A 21,068-nucleotide genomic window follows, 5' to 3' on the forward strand; every position below is an offset into this window, starting at 1 on the left:
ACCAGATACAGTGTGGGGGGGAAGCAAGGCTATTTCCTCCAGAGGAATTTGGCCCGCAGTTGCAAGATCACACCTCCTTTTGAAGCTGTGGATGCAGCCTGTCTGCGTGTGATCAGACACAACTGCGGGTGAGGGTTTTTTGCCATTTATTTCCCATGCACTTAAACGAGGAATCGATGAATCGTACCTCCGCACTGAGGGCTCCCTATGGAGTTTGAGATTATGCACATACTGAGAAGGTGGGGGGACAACAGCACAGAGTCAGGATGGCCTGATCTGACCATCCTGATGGCATGGGAGTGCGCTGGAGCGATCAGGCAGGGTCTGATCCGTGGCCTGTTACTACCAGATTTTCCCTGGTGTCTTTTAACTCCGCTTCTGCGGCAGAGCAGAACGGGTTGCCGATGGCTGCGGGACCCTTCCCAGATGCTGATCGCTCCCTTTAAATCCGCCCAGCGTTCGCACCTATGTCGGATCTAATTGTGCATCTGATCACAGCCAGTGATCAGTTTTCCTGGAGAAAATGGCTGTATTGGAGGGTTGGTCATATGGAATTGTACTCTGCTGTGCTCCCTACCCAAAGACCACCTCCCCCAGGCTCCACCCCCACATCTTCAATAATTTCCCAACCCAGAGTTGCTACAGGATAATGTAGGAGCCAGGATTTAGGTTGGCTTCACACACACACACACACAAAACAAAGCTTTTGGCTATTGGCAGGAATTGATTCATGAAGTGATTAAAGAAAACTTTTTAAAGGAAGTTAAACAAACTCTTGCAGTGAAGGAGGAATGGTAATACACAGTTAGATGGAGTAAGATACCAGTAACAGCCTGCCTTTCATCCAAAATAGGGGAGGTGCAGATTGCAGTGTAGTGGTTAAGAGGAGCTGACTCTAATCTGGAGTACCAGGTTTGATTCCGCAGTTCTCCACATGAAGCCTGCTGGGTGACCTTGGGCCAATCACAGTTCTCTCAGAACTCTCTCAGCCCCACCTACCTCACAAGGTGCCTCTTGTGGGGAGAGGAAGGGAATGTGATTGTAAGCCCCTCTGAGACTCCTTAAGGTAGAGAAAAGCAGGGTATAAAAACCTTACTGTCTTCTTCATATCACACAAAACAGCTGGTGCAGACCAACCCTGAGTTTATGATTTAACTCCTCTATAAGCCCAGAAACTTCCTGTTATCTTTCTCAGGAGTTGTTTTGGGCAATAGTGGGTATTTCAAAATAACGAAGTGATACCGGGGGGGGGGGGTTATATTTGTCTTGGACCAGTTAGTTGCCACACTGCTGCAAGGCTATTTTTATGCTGTGTACATTTGCAGGTCAAGAATATTGAGTAAATTGATGTTTGCTGTGTAATATTCAGACCATAACCCTACAGCTGGCTGGAATGTATCTGCCATGAAATCAGTTTGATTTGCACCATTTTGGATCAGGTGCTCCAAATAGGGCTGCCTCTGAAGAGTATTTGGAACGACAAAGGATGAAGAATGCTTCAGGATTACCTTCTATCTGTTCTGTTTTTATTGTTTGCTTCATAAGTGTTCATTGTAATACAGGACTTAAAATGTTATGCTTTTTAGATCATTCTAATCCTTTCAAAGAATATGGTGTGCTTGCTAAGCACGATACAAATAGAAAATGAAAAACATATTTAGTAAACCCCAAACATTTTAATTTACCTGAGAAGTCCACTGGAGAGGCGGAGACATGGGTAGTGAGCTGAAAATAAAATAATTATCATAGAGCTGGAAATAAATGTTTCTGATTTATATATATTTGACAAATCTGCAAAAAGATTTCTAGAGATTTATTTCTGGAAACAGGCGACTAGGAGAGAATATAATTATGAATGTGTAATGTCCAAAATCTTCAGAAAGTCATACCATTTAAAGCTGTTGGGAGAAGTCTGTTTTATGTTAATGTATTGCTAAGACAGAAGGTGAATTACAGATAGGAACCCATTGAGCTAGATTTATAAAGATTTCATACGCTCTACTGTTGTTGTTCAGTCGCACAGTCGAGTCCGACTCTTCGCGACCCCATGGATCATCTCCCGCCAGGCCCTCCTGTCTTCCGCCGTCCTCTGAAGTTGGCTCAATTTCATGTTCGTTGCATCTATGACACTGTCTAACCATCTCATCCTTTGCCGTCCCCGTCTTCTTTGACCTTCAATCTTTCCCAGCATCAGGGTCTTCTCCAGGGAGTGCTCCCTTCTCATTTGGTGGCCAAAGTATTTGAGCTTCAGTTTCATTATCTGGCCTTCCAGGGAACAGTCAGGGTTGATTTCTTTTAGGATTGACTGATTTGATCTTCTTGCAGTCCAAGGGACTCTCAAGAGTCTTCTCCAGCACCATAGTTCAAAAGAATCTATTCTTCGGCACTCGGCCTTCCTTATAGTCCAACTCTCGCAGCCATACATGACTACTGGGAATACCATTGCTTTGACCATGCGGACTTTTGTTGGCAGGGTGATGTCTCTACTTTTTATCATGCTGTTTAGGTTCGCCATCGCTTTCCTCCCAAGGAGCAGGCGTCTTTTAATTTCATGACTACTGTCACAGTCTGCAGTGATCTGGGATCCCAGGAACGTGAAGTCTGTCACTACTTCCACGACTTCCCCTTCTATTTGCCAAGGAGTGATGGGGCCGGATGCCATGATCTTAGTTTTTTTGATGTTGAGCTTCAAGCCCACTTTTGCGCTCTCCTCTTTTACTCTGAGCAAGAGGCTCTTTAGGTCCTCTTCACTTTCAGCCATTAGAGTGGTATCATCTGCATATCTGAGGTTGTTGATCTTTTCCCCAGCAATCTTAATTCCCGCTTGTGATTCATCCAGGCCAGCATTTCGCATGATGTACTCTGCATATATATTAAATAAGCAAGGTGACAATATACATCCTTGTCGTACTCCTTTTCCTATGCTGAACCAATCAGTTGTTCCATATCCGGTTCTAACTGTCGCTTCTTGGCCCTTATACAGGTTTCTCAAGAGACATGTGAGGTGGTCTGGTACTCCCATCTCTTTAAGGACCTGCCATAGTTTGTTGTGATCCACACAGTCAAAAGCTTTAGCATAGTCAATGAAGCAGAAGTAGATATTTTTCTGGTACTCTCTTGCTTTCTCCATAATCCAGCGAATGTTGGCAATTTGATCTCTAGTTCCTCTACCTCTTCGAAACCCAGCTTGTACTTCTGGTAGTTCTCTATCCACGTACTGTTGAAGCCTAGCTTGTAGGATCTTGAGCATGACCTTGCTAGCGTGTGATATGAGTGCAATTGTGCGATAGTTTGAACATTCCTTGGCATTGCCCTTCTTTGGGATTGGAATGTATACTGACCTTTTCCAATCCTGTGGCCACTGTTGCGTTTTCCAAATTTGCTGGCAAATGGAGTGCAGCACTTTAACAGCATCATCTTCTAAGACTTTGAATAGCTCAGCTGGAATACCATCACCTCCACTAGCTTTGTTGTTAGCAATGCTTTCTAAGGCCCATTTAACTTCACATTCCAGGATGTCTGGCTCGAGGTCAGTGATTATACCGTCGTGGTTGTCAAGGACATCGAGGTCTTTCTTGTATAGTTCTTCTGTGTATTCTTGCCATCTTTTCCTAATCTCTTCTGCTTCTGTTAGGTCCCTACCGTTTTTGTCCTTTATCATGGCCAGCTTTGCATGGAACGCTCCCTTGATTTCTCCAATTTTCTTGAAGAGATCTCTAGTCCTTCCCATTCTATTGTTTTCTTCTATTACTTTGCACTGTTCATTCAGGAAGGCCTCCTTATCTCTCCTTGCTGTTCTCTGGAAATCTGCGTTCAGTTGGGTAAATCTTTCCTTTTCGCCTTTGCCTTTCGCTTTCCTTCTTTCCTCTGCTATTTGTAAAGCCTCATCAGAAAGCCACTTTGCTTTCTTACATTTCTTTTTCTTTGGGATGGTGGTGATTGCTGCCTCCTGTACGATGTCACGAACCTCTGTCCATAGTTCTTCAGGCACTCTATCTATCAAATCCAGACCCTTGAATCTATTCTTCACCTCTACTGTATATTCATCAGGGATGCGATCTAGGTCAAACCTGAATGGCCTCGTGGTTTTCCCAATTTTCTTCAGTTTAAGTCTGAATTTTGCAATGAGTAGCTCATGATCTGAACCACAGTCAGCTCCAGGTCTTGTTTTTACTGACTGGATAGAGCTTCTCCATCTTTGACTGCAAATTATATAGTCAATCTGATTTCGGTGTTGCCCATCTGGTGATGTCCATGTGTAGAGTCGCCTCTTAGGTTGTTGGAAAAGGGTGTTCGCTATGACCAGTGTGTTCTCTTGACAAAACTCTGTTAACCTTTGCCCTGCTTCATTTTGCTTTCCAAGGCCAAACTTGTCTGTTATTCCAGTTACCTTTTGACTTCCTACTTTAGCATTCCAGTCCCCTATGATGATGAGGACATCATTTTTTGGTGTTAGTTCTAGGAGGTGTTGTAGGTCTTCATAGAACCGGTCCACTTCAGCCTCTTCTGCATCAGTGGTTGGGGCATAGACTTGGATTACTGTGATGTTGAATGGTTTGCCTTGGAATCGGACAGAAATCATTCTGTCATTTTTGAGATTGTATCCCAGTACTGCCTTTTGCACTCTCTTGTTGACTATAAAGGCCACACCATTTTTTCTACGAGATTCCTGGCCACAGTAGTAGATATAATGGTCTTCTGAGTTAAATTCGCCCATTCCTGTCCACTTTAGTTCACTGATTCCTAGGATATCGATGTTCAGTCTTGCCATCTCATTTTTGACCACGTCAAGCTTACCTTGATTCATAGATCTTACATTCCAGGTTCCTATGTAGTATTGTTCTTTGCAGCATTGGACTTTCCTTTCACCATCAGACACATCCACAACTGAGCGTCCTTTCGGCTTTGGCCCAGCCGCTTCACTCTTTCTGGGGTTACTTGTACTTGTCCTCTGCTCTTCCTCAGTAGCATATTGGACACCTTCCGACCTGAGGGGCTCATCTTCCGGCGTCATATCTTTTAGCCTTTTGATACTGTCCATGGGGTTTTCTTGGCAAAAATACTGGAGTGGGTTGCCATTTCCTTCTCCAGGTGGATCACGCTTGGTCTGAGTTCTCTGCTGTGGCCTGTCCGTCTTGGGTGGCCCTTCACGGCATAGCCCACAGCTTCATTGAACTGCTCAAGCCCCCTCGCCACGACAAGGCAGTGATCCATGAGGGGGTCTACTCTACTACTCTACCAATTGAAAGTTACCCTATACAGACATTAGAATGGGTGTTCTTCTAAGCCTCTACACCATACCAGCCTAAATAAGTGAATGAGCTATGGTCTGAGAGCCCCCTATTTCAAATTTCATGTCTGTCACTAATTCACCAGATGGCCTTAAGGCAAGCCTTTATTTCTACCCCAAGTCTCAATAGTGGATAATGAGACTGGCCTACCTTAAAGGCATGTTGTAATGATTACATCAAGTGCTTTGGACAGTGAATAATATAAATAATATAAATAATAAGTATTATTATAACTACCTTCTATGTAAGGTACATAGCAATTTGAAAATCACTGTGGAACTTTCATCTCGATGTATTTTTGTGTCTCTTCTCTGCAGAAGGGTGATATCATTGATATAATCAGCAAACCTCCCATGGGTACCTGGATGGGTTTGTTGAACAATAAAGTGGGAACTTTCAAATTCATCTACGTTGATGTCTTAAATGAAGAGGAAGAGAAGCCAAAAAGGCCAACAAGGAGGCGACGAAAGGGAAAACCTCCTCAGCCCAAATCTGTTGAAGATCTCCTCGATCGCATCAACTTAAAGGTTGGTTTCCATTTTCTGTACGTTTGTGCCAGTGATCTCCAGCATAGTGCCCTGTGAGCTTCATGGCTCATGGTTGTTTCTCCCGGGGTTACAACTGATCTCCAGACAACCGAGATTGGTACCCCGGAGAAAATGGCTGCTTTGGAGGGTGGACTCTGTGGCCATTATAACCCTGCTAAGGCCCCTCCCATTTACAAACCCTGCCCTCCCCAGGCTCCCCCCTCCAAATCTCCAGGTATTTCCCAAGTGGGAGTTGGCAACCCTACAATTAACTGATGTTCTTACCTCTTAGAGTAGGGCCTGACCAGCTGAATTTACAGTTGCCGGCTGCTGTGGAGAAAAATGCCATGTCTCTTGAACAAAGGCTTTAATGGGTAGAAATGGGCTGCTGAAGCTTTTCATGCATGGATGTAAACGGCATCACCTGATCAATAATGTCCCGTTAATTAAGGGTATTGGACATTTTTCTCCAAGCCAGTTGGCAACCCCATTTATAACTTAAAGGCAACATTAAACTTGCTTAGTATGACAGAGAATAAAGTGTATTTTGTATAAGTCTAGGCTCCTTAATTTTGGGGCTAGCTTCTGGGTTCACAGAAAAATTGTCAAGGCCTGGATTATGGTAACTAGCAGTCAGTAATGAGCACTGATTATTTATTTAATTATATTATTTATTTATATCCCGCCCTCCCCTGCCATTCAGCAGGCTCAGGGTGGCTAACAACATCAGTAAGTGTACATTAAAATTCCAATTAAAACTGTTAATCAGTATAAAATCATACTGTATACATGACTTACAATAAAAGTAGGAAGGAAGAGCTGGAAGCATCAAAGATTGTACTTTCTTCTGAGCTGGTGATCTGTTGCTCTGTTCTGTACTGTCATTCCGTTATTCTTTCTTCTCCACAAACTGCTTTCTTCCTTTGCCACAGGAACACATGCCCACCTTTCTGTTCAATGGCTATGAAGACCTAGATACCTTTAAGCTTTTGGAGGAAGAAGATTTGGATGAGCTCAACATTCGGGACCCTGAGCATAGAGCAATTCTCTTGACAGCAGTGGAATTGCTTCAGGAATATGACAGTGAGTGAAGCCTTGATTTTCTAGATGCTGAACAGAAAAAATATCAAGACATAATATCTTCATTAAACACACAACATGGGCAGCATGCAGTTACAGTGGGAGACAAAATTCAAAGAGATGCTACACTTGAGTTGTAAGATCTTGGAAAATATAGCTTTCAATAAAAAGGCAGAAATACTTGAAAATGTGGACTGATCAGCCCACTAATGAAATGGAGGGTTTTCTTTCTAAGCATAGGGTTTTCTTTTCTCAGAGAGACAACTGTTTTCCTGGCCCTTTCATAAACACCTATATTACAGAATAAACTTCCCTTCTTGCTCCAAACGTTATGCAGTAGGGGGGCTAATCTTTCTTTCTTTCTTTCTTTCTTTCTTTCTTTCTTTCTTTCTTTCTTTCTTTCTTTCTTTCTTTCTTCACATTCACACATTCTTCTTCTGTTACAAAAGCTAATGAAAAATTGCAAGTGTTGGATCTTATTTTGTTGTATCTTTTCCTTCTACCAAAACCACAATATAAAATCAACATACTGTTTTAGTCAGCAGAGAAAAGGGGGAGCTTCACCAGGCTGTTTTAGTCAGAACTAACACAGTAGTTCTTCTAGGTACACCTTGTTACTGCCACAGTGATACTGAGTCAGTTCAGCCAAGTACCATGTTGTTGTGAATACCCTGAAATCTTCCAGTTCCACACTGACTCTTGACTGAATTTAGACTCTAGTTAAAAGATTCTTATATGGGGCCATCACCACTTCTATTCCTTCTCTTCCCTGTTAGCTACATTCACTGTATACTGCCTTCTAACATCTACTTTTTCTTCATCTTCCAGGTAACAGTGATCATTCAGGCTCTCAGGAGAAACTCCTCACAGATGGCCAGAATCTAAGTGGATGCTCCCCCCGGGATTCAGGCTGCTACGAAAGCAGTGAAAACCTGGAGAATGGTAATGGATGATACATATCCAAAGGGGGGGGAGGGCGGTGCTAATAATGCTGTACTAAGCAGGAGTCAATGAACATAGAAGGGTGTAACTGTCCTTAGTACTTCTATAAATTTATTAGATTTAAAGATCCATTGACTCTTTGTTGCAAAGGAGAGCACAAAAGTTACCATAATTCTGTTAAATATTTGTTCCATACCTTGATTTCTTACTCTTTCATGCTTGTTTATTGGATTTTATATTATACTGTGCTTCAGGGCAGTGATTCACCCCTTCCCCCTACAGTGTGCTTTGTAATCTTTTACCCATTGCTGCTGTTTCACATTGAAATACAGGCCTGCTTCCACACCAGGGTGATTTTCTGTGGTAGTCTGGTTGCTGATACAATTCTGTGTGATACCACCCTTACAGTGGAGATTCCAGACAGCTCCATTTTTAGGGGTGGTTTCCCTTTCATACCTGATTTACACTGATACACACACATGGTAGCATTCTCTGCCCACCCTGTTTTAGTTTTTTTAGGAACATAGGTAATGCAGTGCTGCATAGAAATAATGCACTACCTTAAAAAAACTTTTTAAAACACCTTCACATATTTGCAGACTCTTCTGTCAATCCTCTCCCCCTCCATAAAAGGCAGGCTGTGGGTGATTCAGTTCTGGGTTGTTTTTTTTAAGAGCATGAGTAACACTGGATAGGAATAATACAATGACTTTAGCAACCTTTAAAAAAACCCTTAAATTTGCAGAGCCTCTTTAGATCCCCTCTCCTCTGTCTAAAACATACGTAATTTTCTTCTATTATGCTCATTGTTGCCAGGGACTGGCCCCTTGCAATCATCAACAAATGAAAAGAATAATTGATTAGCTTTTCACTGAAATATTTCGACTGCACTGTTTGCTTTTCAGACACAAGAAACTGTTTGCGTGGATAGCATTCTGCCCAGAAAATAATTTTTTTTCCAGGTTTAAAAGAAAGCAGAGTGAGTGAGTGAGTGAGTGTGTGTGTGTGTGTGTGTGTGTGTGTGTGTGTGTAAAATACATGCTGTTAAGCATCTGTGCACAATTATAGGGCAACATCATGTGGCAACATGGGGAAAAAACTCATACCAGTGAGATGGCTGAAACATGGGAAATCCTTGATGTGGAAGCAGCCCAGTAAACGACTCTGCCTCCATATAACATGCTTTCTTCAGGAAAACCTCTCCACTCCCCAATACAAGCATATCTAGGGAGTACTACAAATAGAAAGTTAATTTGCGTACTAAAAGAGATTATTCAAGCCTTTTGTGTTTGTTTACTCAAGATGCATGTTGCACCCTTCTTTACTCAAAGGACGGTGTTGGTGTGCTGCTTGTAGAATCCTTGGCATGAAGCTCAGTGTGACAAGTTAACCAAGTGCAGGCTGCATGAACCACCTGCTGCAGCCTCCCACTGATCACAGCTTCCTTCAGAACTGATACGAGTGAGCAAGAGTATGTGAATGAGTTAAGCAGTGGAGTGAATGCAGGCTGTCGTATAGGGGGAAAATCTTTCTAGTAGTAATCAGTGAACTGCTGTCTCTTCGCGTTTAGTAAGTTAGCAATTGGTTCTTGTTTTGACTGAGATTGGTGATGATTCCTTCTTGCTCTGCCAAGCTTAACTCAATGAAAGCAGGTCTCATGTTGATATAAGAAAAGCAGTTACTGTACAGCCAAAGTACCATGTATGTTCAGCTCATGCACCATATGCAAATCATCTGATGGGCTGTTTGACTCCCATAGGATTTCTGTTTTGGGGAAAAGGACATTTGTAGGCCTCATGTTGTGGAAGAAATTCTCAAATCAACTACAGAAGATATGCAGAAAGTTAAGAAACCAAATAGTTCTGAATGAGACTTTTACAAAGCAGTATTTCAATGCCTTTTTAAACTACCCACCCACCTCACTCAATGAAGGGGGGTAATTTGGGGGGTTATTTTGTATGCTTTACTTGTGCTTTGTAATCTGCCTTGAGTCATGAGGAAAGAAGGTTATAAATATTTTAAAAATGTATTTGTTTTCTGTACCTGTGTTGGCCACCTCAAACTAGCATTTCTGATCTCTCTTTTTCTCCCTCTCCATGCTCCCTGCCATTCAAGTTCTTTAAAGAACATGAAAGTGTTAGAAATACAATCGAAGAATAGAATGGAATGATTGGGCAGACCAAAATATATCTAATTCTGCTTCTTGCAGGGATATTTTGTCAAAGTTTGTTAGTTAAAGGGAGTCCCAGATTTTTCTGTCAAACTCCATTGGAATATGAGGCACCGTTTAATACTTTTAAAAATAAGCACCTTGCTTCTATAAAGACCTTCTTTTTCATATTTGTTAAGGCACTGATACATTGTAGTCCACAATAGTCATGCAATAGTTGGCCACACAGTTGTGCATTGAGAGGAAATGAACATAAGAACATAAGAGAAGCCAATGTTGGATCAGGCCAGTTGCCCATCCAGTCCACTCTGCCACACAGTGGCCAAAAATACCAGGTGCCATCAGGAGGTCCACCAGTGGGGCCAGGACACTAGAAGCCCTCCCACTCTTGCCCACACCCAGCACCAAGAATACAGAGCATCACTTGCCCCAGACTGAGAGTTCCTATCTATACCTTGTGGTTAATAGCCACTGATGGACTTCTGCTTCATACAGGGCCGGCTCACCCACTAGGCAAACTAGGCCTTCGCCTAGAGCACTGGGCCCTGGATGGGGCGGGGGCCCCTGGATGGGGCACTGATCTTCCCCCCAAAAAAGCTGCTGCCCTGCCTCGCTACCGCCCTCTACCCTGCGTTGCCCGCCACCTTCCTACCGCCACCGCCGCGCCCTCCCTGCCCCTTGAGCCGCCTTGGGAAAGGAGGGCGGAGTAGAAAAGGGGCGTATCAGAACAGGCCTCTCGTGGGCAAGGGTGGAGGTCTGGTCCTGTCGGGAGGAGGGCGGCTGGTCCTTCCCTCGCCGCGCCTGGGGCCTGCTGCTTCCCTTGTTCATGCCTGTAAGCCCGCCCGGCTCCTCTTGGGAACAATAAACACGTTGTCACTCAAAAGACTGCTGTTTTTTATTATTATTTTTAAAAAACCACCCTATCAGTAAGCATTTTAAAAATCTTTTTGTAAAAAAAACTAGTTGGGCAGGCCAGCCGGCCAGGGTCTGCACACTGGCAGAAGCCCCGCCCCCAGCTTCCAGGAGCCCTCAGTTGGCCTGGGACAAGCTGGGTGGGGGCTGCGCGTGCAGAGTCTTCTTGCTGCTGCAAAGGTTAGTTGGCTTGTTTTGGGGTGGGATGGCTGCCATCTGGCCTTTGCAAATAAGGGCGGTGGGGGTGGGGGGAAGAGGCAGAAAATTTTGCTGCTGGGGTGGGGTCACTGCAGAGCCTGGATTCAGCAGAAGCAGCAGCAGTGAATTCCATGTGTTAATCACTCTTTGGGTGAAGAAGTACTTCCTTTTATCCGTTCTAACCCAACTGCTCAGCAATTTCATTGAGTGCCCACAAGAAAGGGAGAAAAGTATATTTCTTTCTCTATCTGCTCTATCCAATGCAGAATAGAATAAGCCTCTGGGAACACACCCACCAGTTGTTGTTTCTCCAAGCTGAAGAGCCCCAAGCATTTTAACCTTTCTTCATAGGGAAAGTGTTCCAACCCTTTTATCAATCTAGTTGCCCTTTTCTGCACTTTTTCCAATGCTATAATATCCTTTCTGAGGTGTGGTGACCAGAATTGCACACAGTATTCCAAATGAGATTGCACCATCGATTTGTAGATTTATATGCATAATTGGCAAGGAAACTGGCTGTGTCCACTTTGTGCTTACCTTTTATCTAAGAATTTAGTGGTAATGAGATTATGTTATATGTTAACAAACTAGCACTTATTTGCATTGCTTTCTGTTGATCATCATTCGTGTTTTAACTCAAGGATGCAGTGAAGAGGTAAAGAGTTCTTAAATCTAACTAGCTGAAACAATACCTTTACAAGAGTAATAACGCCACATATACCTTTAATCAAAGAAAAATGTTTGGTTTCTTCACAGTTTCTGCAAGAATAGCTACAATGATATCTATTTAGCAAGCAATAACTGTGCTTAGATGAAACATCTTTGCTTACGCAGGCAACAGACTCTTTTGTTCCTGATAGAAACTCCAGCTTCTTGGCCACCTGGTTTCCCCTTCTGGCAGCATTCTCCTGTCCCTGCATGTCATATTCCTGCCTCTCAATGTTAACTTTTGAAGGGAGTGAAGGGCATTTTGGAGGAAAGGGAAAGAAGTACATTGGACATTAAAAACCCATTAGTAAATCTGAATTTCTCAATTGCATTTCTGTTCTGAAATACTGCAGTAGACATACTGAAAATCAGCTTTATCCATATGTAAGTTCACTTTCACCTTCCTAGACCAGATAACATACTTGTTTCTTTTGCAGATTTCACATACAAAAAATAACATCCCACACATCTCTTTGGTTTTGTTTCAGCTAAGAGTCGAAAACCTTGTCTTCTACCCTCAAAATTGGCCAATGAATACAGTTTTAAGGATTTCCACAGAAATCCTTTGTCTACTCTGCCATTGACTAAATCAATAGACGGCCTTCAGGAAAGAGAAAAAATACAACTTAGTTGTATGCATCATGTTAAAAAGAGTTGCCTCAAGCCCACTGCAGTCATGTCTCTGAAGAAGAACCGCAGAAGTTTACCAGTTGGCATCTGTCAAAGCTGTGGGACTCCAGAAGGCAACCAGAGGATGCTTATGTGGCCAAGATCTCATTCTCTGGGAGACCTCCAGGGAGAAATTGATACCAAGATAGAAGACTCTGAAACGAAGGTGGATAGTTTCCCTCAAGGTGCACTAGATCTAACAAAAAAATCAATTAGCTTCGATGGTAGTGGGCAGATGACAGAACAGTTGGTGGCTAAAAATAAAGGTGGTGCTGTTTCTCTTAAGGGAAAAGCGAAGGAACTGCCTTTTCCCACAGCCATCCCTTCCAGTGGAACATTTCCTCTGTTCCTGCCTCGGAATAGTGAAGTTCAGTCATCTTTACTTTCACGTGACATAACATGGACACTGCTTGAAAACCATAAAAAAAGTAGTTCTGATGTTGGAAGGACTGATCATTCTCCAGTCCTCAAGGAAATTAAAGAAGCTGAACAGAAGTATGTGGGTGAGGGAAGAATACTGCCAAAAACCTCCTCACAGCCACCGCCAGTCCCTGCCAAAAAAAGCAGAGAACGACTTTCTAATGGACATTGTCATCCCCCTTCAGTTCCTTGTAGTCCAGATGCGCCATCTTTGCCAGCAAAAAAGACCACCTCATCTATCCCTATTGATGCCCAAGTACTGACCTTTTGCAAGTCATCTGAACAGGAGCCCAGTAGCCCTTCATGTGTACGGCCTCCTTGGTTTTCAGATCTTCCAGAGACTTCTAGCATCCAGCAACACATCCTAAAACTAGGTCCTTCTTCTGCAAGGAAAACCTCCTGTAATAGAGGGCTGGATCTGGAAATGTTGATAGAAAATAAGCTGCTGTCTGAAGATATTGATCTCACAGAAGACCCTTATTCTGACAAGGTAAGAGAGGGAGATTTGAACACTTTTGCACATTAATTCTCCATCCCAGGCCCCCTTGATCCACAAGAAAAAGTGGGAAATAAATATTTTAATAAATGAATAAATAAATGTTATTAAATTTGCAAATGACACCAAATTGAGCAGGATAGTGAATACTCCGGAAGATAGAGATAAATACAATCAGACTTGGATACATTGGGAAAATGGACAAATGTGAACAAGATGTGGTTTAATAGAGATATGTATAAGATTTTGAATTTCGGTAATAAAAATAATATGCACACATACTGGATGAGAGATACTGTGCTGTGAAGTACCTTATGTGATGTTGGGGTTTTGGGGGACTGCAAATGGAGTATGAACAGCCAGTGTGATGCAGCAGCAAAGAAGGCAAATGTCATCTTAAGGTATATCAACAGATGCATAGCATCTAGGACATGAGGTGTGACAGTACCACTGTATACTACATTGCTCAGACCACATTTGGAGTATTGTGTCTAGTTCTGGAGGCTTTTTAATAGAAAAGACATAGACACTTTTGAGTGGGTAGGGGTGTGCAAAATAAAGTCAGTATTTTTCGGTTTCGGGTAAATCAGACCCAAAAAATATCAGTAAATGCCTAATTTCCCCAGTAAAATACCAGTAAGGTATTCAGATTTGGGCTATAATCAGTATTCCTGAATATATTCGGGTCCAATTTACACCAGAGAAAAAGGAGGAAAAGGAGGCATGTTAAAATGCCTTCTTTCCCTCTGGTAGCCCGTAGAGAGGCTCAGGGAAGAAAGAGGCCATTGTAAACATGCCTGAGTTCCCTTCCTGATCTTCTCCAGGTGCCCCGCAGCCACAGGGCACCTGGAGAAGAACAGGCAGGGAACTCAGGCATGCAAACATGCCCTCTTCCTTCTCTGAGCCTTACCTGAGACAATTTCAGAGAGGGAAAGAAAGACATTTAAATATGCCCCCCACTTCCCCAAGCTTCCCCTCCCCCCTCTGAGCTTCCACCTCCCCCCACTTCCACTCCCCACATCAGGGAGGGAAAGAAAGGCATTTAAACCCAACAGCTGACTGACAGCTCAGGCGGATCTTAGGTTTTTCGGTATAGCAAAATGAACCTGGAAAAAAGCCGGATAATTTTGGGTTCAGCTAGCCAAATACCGACAAGGTATTTTTCGGGTATTTTTTTGGTTTGGCTATAGCCGAATGCACACCCCTAGTGCAGAGGAGAGTGATAAGGAGGATTAAGGGTCTGGAGCCTAAGCCTTATGAAGAAAAGTCAAAGGAATTAGGATTGTTTAACCTGGAGAAGAGGAGGTTGAGGGAAGATATGATTACTCTTTTTAAATATCTGAAGGGCTGTCGTTTATAGGAGGGTAGGAGGCTGGAGCTTAAAACTTGTAATAATGGGTTTAAATTATGTGTGAGGAGATATCAGTGGGATATTAGGAAAATCTTTTTAACAATAAGGGCAATTCAGCAGTGGAACTAAGTGCCCAGGAATGTCGTAGGTTCTTCCTCCATTGAGGTGTTGAAGCGAAAGTTGGACAATTGTTTGTCAGAGACATATGTGCCATCAAGTTGCAACTAATTTATGGCAACCCCAGCAAGGGTCTTTCGAGGCAAGTGAAAAGGCAGAGGCAGACTGCCATTGCCTTCCTCTGCAAAATGTTCCTTGGTCATCCCCCATCCAAGTACTGACCCTGCTTGGCTGCCAACATCTGACAAGGCTGGGCTATCCTGTACCATGCCATTCCCCATCCCTGACTACCTGCTGCTGGACAGAGTAGGTAATATTGATTTTATATATAATTGTGTGTGTGTGTGTGTGTGTGTGTGTGTATTATACAGTTATATAATATTGATTTTAAATTGCTTATTATGTTTTAATTACTGGTTTTACATTGAGTTTATGCTGTTGTAACCTGCCCTGAGCCTGCTTGTGGGGGAGGGAGGGCTTAAAGCCTAATAAAATAAAATGAGTAATACTGGCCTTAACAAACCAAGGATGTGACCCAGTATTTGGCAATTTCATGCATTCATGTTCTTCCCCTCTCTGTTTGTTGTTCTGTAGAGCTAATTCATACAAGTATGTAAGCTGACAATGAAAAGGAAAAACCAAAATGCATTTGACTTCCCATGTTCCTAAGTTTGTTCATACGTTTCAGGCAACACATGAAGGCATCTTAAATGACTCCATGTGTGGACTGATAAACAGTGATTCACCATGCAGATTCTGCAGTTTTCATCATTTTACCGTAAGCCTTTCTTTTTTAGGTGATTGCCAGGCTATGTGGTTTGCTGTATCCATGTGATGAGCAGTGTTCCCTCTAAGCTGAGTTAGTGTGAGCTAGCTCACAGTTTTTTAGCCTCTGGCTCACACATTTTTGTCTTAGCTCAGGAAGGAGGGCTCCAGAGCAAACTAATTTATGCAGTAGCCAAATCACCTGCTCACAACTTTAATGCCAGCAGCTCACAAAGTAGAATTTTTGCTCACAAGACTCCACAGCTTAGAGGGATCATTGGTGATGAGCTGCTGAACACATACATGCTAAAGTAGTCTTCATATGGTGGCTGTCATATGTATACAGACGATCAGCTACATAGGCTCACGTAAAGGCTGTTCATTGCACTTCCTCACGGTAATTCTTTCTCTTTGGAAAACTGGGATTTGCAACGTTTTTGCCATTGGGGCCCCACTGTTGGCTGCCTGTGAGTGACCATCATAGCATAGCCAACTATTCCTTCCAACTCACTCTTCCAGGTTCCAAGCTGAGCATTTGATTTCACTAAAATATATATGTATCTGTTTGAATAGTCTGTTTTTCATAGTAGTGTGAAACAGAATATTGTGGAGATTTGGAGCTTAACCACACACATTGTTGAGTGCAACACAGTCAATTTGCTCCTCTGAACAGTCTTGCCTTGATGTTAGCATCTTTCTATTTTTTATCTTTCCTTGGCCCTTGAACCAGTGGATCATTCATGTCCTGCTTGAGCACCTGTGGGCATTTTCAGAATTTTGAAATCAATTCTGGATGTTAGCACAAAATTTCTGTGATGACTTCCTAAATACAGCAAGTGAAGGCACCCTCCTGACCCACTTTGGCAGGCCATTCCAAAGACTGGGCTCACCACAGAAAAGACCTGTAATCTCAGTGCAGCCATACAAACAGGTGTGGCGGGGGAGGGGAGGGGCACCCGAAGGAGGGCACTCTTTGCAGAACATAACTGGTGCAGAGGATATACTTCTCATTAAAATTGTCCTCCATTAATCGTCAGTAATCAGGAATGGGTTTTAACAATCTTTCCTGAATATTAAATAAGCATATTAAATAAGAATATTAAATAAGCAAAGCTTATCAATTATAAAAACCTAAAAGAATGGTAGACCCTTAACCAAGATTGCTTGGTGCCTTGGGTTTAAATGTCATATAAATATGTAAATATGCTTAGTTCTGTTGGATTGAAATCTAAAAGTCCTTAAACTGCTGAGCTTTTTCTGGACAGTCCCAGCACAACAGCATCTCCTGTCCTCAGGAGGGAACATCTACATCTATGGAGAAAGGAAAGAAAACCACTACTAACTAAAACCCCAAGTATAGGAGATCATAAAATGCTTACATTACATTGAACATAGTTGATTAAGCTAAATTATTTATCTTTTTAACTATTTTTAACTATTTAAAGAAAACCCCAAGAGCATCATTTATATAACATGCTTTAAGGCACCATTCAGAGTCCTTCAGCCTTCACTTTGCTTTATCTTTTCTAATCCTCAATTGGTATTCTCATTTAGGGGCAGCCGCCCCCTTTTCTGGAGCAGAATCCTTGCCGGAAGACACAGAGTCCAGTTCACCGCTAGATTTGCTGTCATTTCTTTTTTAGCGTCCTCAGCTGGTTCTCCCAGTTGCAATCTCAGGAACTCACGTGCTTTGGAAACAGAGTCAATTTTTTCTTTTTTGTCCTGCAGTTTGAAAATGTCGTCTTCAGGGATTAACCATCTGTAGGGAATGCTGTTTGTTTGTAAAAAAAGGATTAACTCTGTACTTCTTCCTCTTCTTCCTTATTTCAAATGGGATGTCTTTTAAAATCCTGATGGTGTTGCCTCCAATTTTCAAGGGTGTTCCTGTAGTTGCTTTCAGGATAGAATCCCTCACATGTCTCTTCGAGAATCTAACTACTATCTCACCAGGTAGATTATTTTTCTTGATATAGACAGAATAGGCCCTTTAGACCACATCCATTTCGCTTATAAGGTATTCCGCTTTTAAATCTGTAACTGGAGCTAATGCATCGCTCAAAAGTTGTTTTAGATTCTTATCTTTTACTTCAGGGACCCCTTGGAACCGGAGGACCAGGTTAGCTTTCTCCATTTGCAGTTGTAAAAGTTGAGATTCATCCGAAGCTTGCTTCCTTTCCAGCATTTGCACCTTTTTCTTGACTTTTTTAGAGTTGGCATCTATTTCCATTCCTTTCTCATCTGTTTGCTCCGTCTTTTTTGTAGTTTCAGACAGAGCTGCTGAGTTGCAAAGTTCTGATTTAGAGTTGTCAGCAGCTGATTGATGTTAGTCATCTGGTCCAGTAGAGGGTGCAAAGAGTCCACCAAAGGTTTAGAGAACTCAGTGGTCTCTTCCGGTCGTGGGCTCATGCTCCCCGGTGCTTTCACTTTTGGCTGTTTGTCTCTCTCCGCTTTCTTCCACGCCATTTTTATGGATTGTTTACTTTTATCAAAACTTGCTAAAGTCTCTGAAAATCGCCCAACGCCTATACGAGCTCTGGTAAGGTTCTTAAAACAGATTTCAACGCTTTTAATTCTGTCCCCCCCCCTTGCTAAATCGCTTTTTAGTTCATGCGTATGGGAGGGGCCCCTCCCCCACTCGCTTTTCTCGCCGTTCTCGGGGGGGCACTTTCTTTTTAAATTGCCAGTGTTTCACTTTCACTCGACTCACTGTTCATTGTTGGTCATACGACCTCACTCAAAATGCGTTTTAAACGCTCGATCTCCGACGCTTGTCCCGGTCAGCAGCTCTAGTTCCATTCAGACACATAGCTGCCTTGAGCCCATTCGCGGGGAGGGCGGGGTAAAAAAATTGCAATAAATAAATAAAAATAGCGGCAGGACCGTCGGGGCAGAAGAGCATCGTGCTGGTGAAGAGGCCACCCTTCAAAAGCCCCATGGCTAGGAACCTTTCACAAAGGCTCTGGGGGGGTAACGAACAATCGTCCCCCTTCCTAACCACTAGTGCGCAGACCGCACCCCTGGGAGGTCTGGGAGGTGCGTCTGCCAGCGTGTCACCATAAACCGGAAGCTCCCTGTCGTCAAGACATTCTAAAAGCTACCACATGTATTGAAGTAGCACTAAAAAATACACTCAAAAATTATATTCTCTCAATAATTTTACCAGCCATTCTAAAGAAAACATTCACAAATCTCTGAAAATGAAGCAACTCGCTTTTCAAAACTATATTTCTGTTGAACTGGAAGAAGTATACATAGACAGAAACCATTCTTAAGATACAGGGATCAATAATTTGTGCTTGATATTTCTTAATTGCTAGTTTAACACTTTTAGAAAGGCACTTAATATTTAATTAACATTTTGTTTCTTTCTTTATCTCTTTCTTTCCTTTCTGGTTAACTGTATTTCCAGCATGGTCGCTGTGGGATTCCTGAAGCTTTGGTGCAAAGATACTCTGAAGACCTAGAGCAGCCTGAAAAGGAAGTTGCTACAAACATGGACCAGATCCGGGTGAAGCAGCTGAGGAAGCAACACCGTATGGCAGTAAGTTTCCACTAAATGACCTTTATTTTAAATGCAAATGAAATGTGAGAAACCACTTCAGGCAGCAGATCTGCAATTGCATTTTTGAGTGCAGGCAGGTTTCACCTCAGACCCCTGAGCTACACAATTGACCAATTAGAGGGGGTGGGGCAAGAGCCAGCAGCCTGCCAGACACATGGAAACACATTTTGCCCCCTTTTTACCCCCTTAGGGGTTATGTTTCTCAGAAATCTCTTTGTGTGGGGGTTGACATTATGGTAGGAATGCACTCCCCTTATTTTGGGTTTCTTGGTGCAGTGGTTTGGCCTGTCATTGAATTGGGGGGGAGGGCATGCCCCCCCCTTTATTTTTTACAAAATTGTGTCTCATTTATGTTACATTTAAGAAGTGGGACATAAGTACGTATTCAAAACACCATCCAAGCAATCAGATATTAAGCAAGTTCATATGAACCAATTTTCTAGAACCCTCATTGTGAGAAGTTAAATAACCTAATAAAGGAAACCACTTTTCTACAAATTTGGGGTATATTTCCATAGTGGGTGGGAGTGTGGCTAAAGCCATTGAGGAGGCTGGGCCAGCAGCATCGCTAAGGTGATCTTGCTGGGGCAGCATCCCTGATAGATTAAAGTACCCTGGCCCTGACATGACAAACACCTGCCTGTGTGGTGTAAGGGGGGATTGTGTTTAAAGGCATCAGGGAGGGTGGGCCAGCAGCAGCCCTAAGGCAGTCCTGCTGAGCAAACCTCCCCGACAGCTATAAGCATCTCACCTCCTCTCCTACACCTGACAGGAAGTATTAGAAGCCACTGTGGAGGCTGGGCCGGCAGGATCACTAAGGCATTACTGCTGGGGCAGGCTCCCTGGTGGCTTTAAGCACCCTGCACCCACTGCTGCACCTGACAGACAGCCACCTGCGAGGTGTAGGAGGTGGGGGCCATGTTTGAAGCCATGGGGAGGCTGGGCCAGCAACACTGCTGCACCTCACAGGTGGTTGGCTATTCTTGATTTCCTCAACTGTCATTAGCTTCTCATTTATGTTACATTTATTAAGTGGGACATAACTACGTATTCAAAACAACATCCAAGCAATCAGATATTGAGCAAGTTCATATGAACCAATTTTCTAGAACCCACATTGTGAGAAGTTAAATAACCTAATACAGGAAACCACTTTTCTACAAATTTGGGGTACATTTCCATAGTGAGTGGTAGTGTGGTTAAGCTGGGCCAGCAGCATCGCTAAGGTGATCCTGCTGGGGTGGCCTCCCCGATGGATTAAAGTACACTGGCCCTGCTCCTACACCTGACAAACACCCACCTGTCTGGTGTAAGGGGGGGAGGATTGTGTTTAAAGGCATCAGGGAGGCTGGGCCAGCAGCATCGCTAAGGAAATCCTGCTAAGCAAGCCTCCCCAATGGTTTTAAGGACTCAGTGCCCCTTCCAACCCTTGATAGGCAGTTGTCCGACAGGTGTAGGAGGGGTAGTGTGTCTGAAGGCATCGGGGAGGCTCGGCCAGCAGGATTGCTAAGGAAATGTTGCTTGGGCAGTCTTCCCAATGGATTTCAATGCTCTGCCCTGCTCCTGCACCTAACAGACAACCGGCTGTCAGGTGGAGGAGGGGTCTGTGGGAGTGTGTCCAAAGCCACTGGGGAGGCTGGCCCAGCAGCATTGCTAAGGTGTTTCTGCTCGGGCAGCCTCCCTGATGGATTAAAGTACCCTGGCCCTGCTTCTACACCTGACAAATGCCTGCCTGTCTGGTATTGGGGGGGAGTGTGTTTAAAGGCATTGGTGAGGCTGGGCCAGCAGCAGTGCTAAGGCGATCCTGCTGAGCAAGCCTCCCTGACGGCTGTAAGCATCCCACCCCCTCTCCTACACCTG

The 21,068-nt window shown here is 43.4% G+C and overlaps 1 protein-coding gene across 1 annotated transcript in view; it reads left to right on the plus strand.

Annotated features, from left to right (window-relative positions):
* SASH1 (SAM and SH3 domain containing 1) overlaps window positions 1–21,068 on the plus strand; it is a 286,676-nt gene that overhangs the window by 257,720 nt on the left and 7,888 nt on the right. Inside the window, exons 15-19 of the mRNA XM_015426581.1 lie at window positions 5,609–5,818; window positions 6,751–6,901; window positions 7,727–7,840; window positions 12,317–13,407; window positions 19,056–19,187. Of these exons, the coding sequence (XP_015282067.1) occupies window positions 5,609–5,818; window positions 6,751–6,901; window positions 7,727–7,840; window positions 12,317–13,407; window positions 19,056–19,187 (1,698 nt within the window). The remainder of the gene's footprint in view (window positions 1–5,608; window positions 5,819–6,750; window positions 6,902–7,726; window positions 7,841–12,316; window positions 13,408–19,055; window positions 19,188–21,068) is intronic.

Source organism: Gekko japonicus, unplaced genomic scaffold (assembly GCF_001447785.1).
Source record: "Gekko japonicus isolate JY-2015 unplaced genomic scaffold, Gekko_japonicus_V1.1 scaffold1536, whole genome shotgun sequence".
NCBI lineage: Eukaryota > Metazoa > Chordata > Lepidosauria > Squamata > Gekkonidae > Gekko > Gekko japonicus.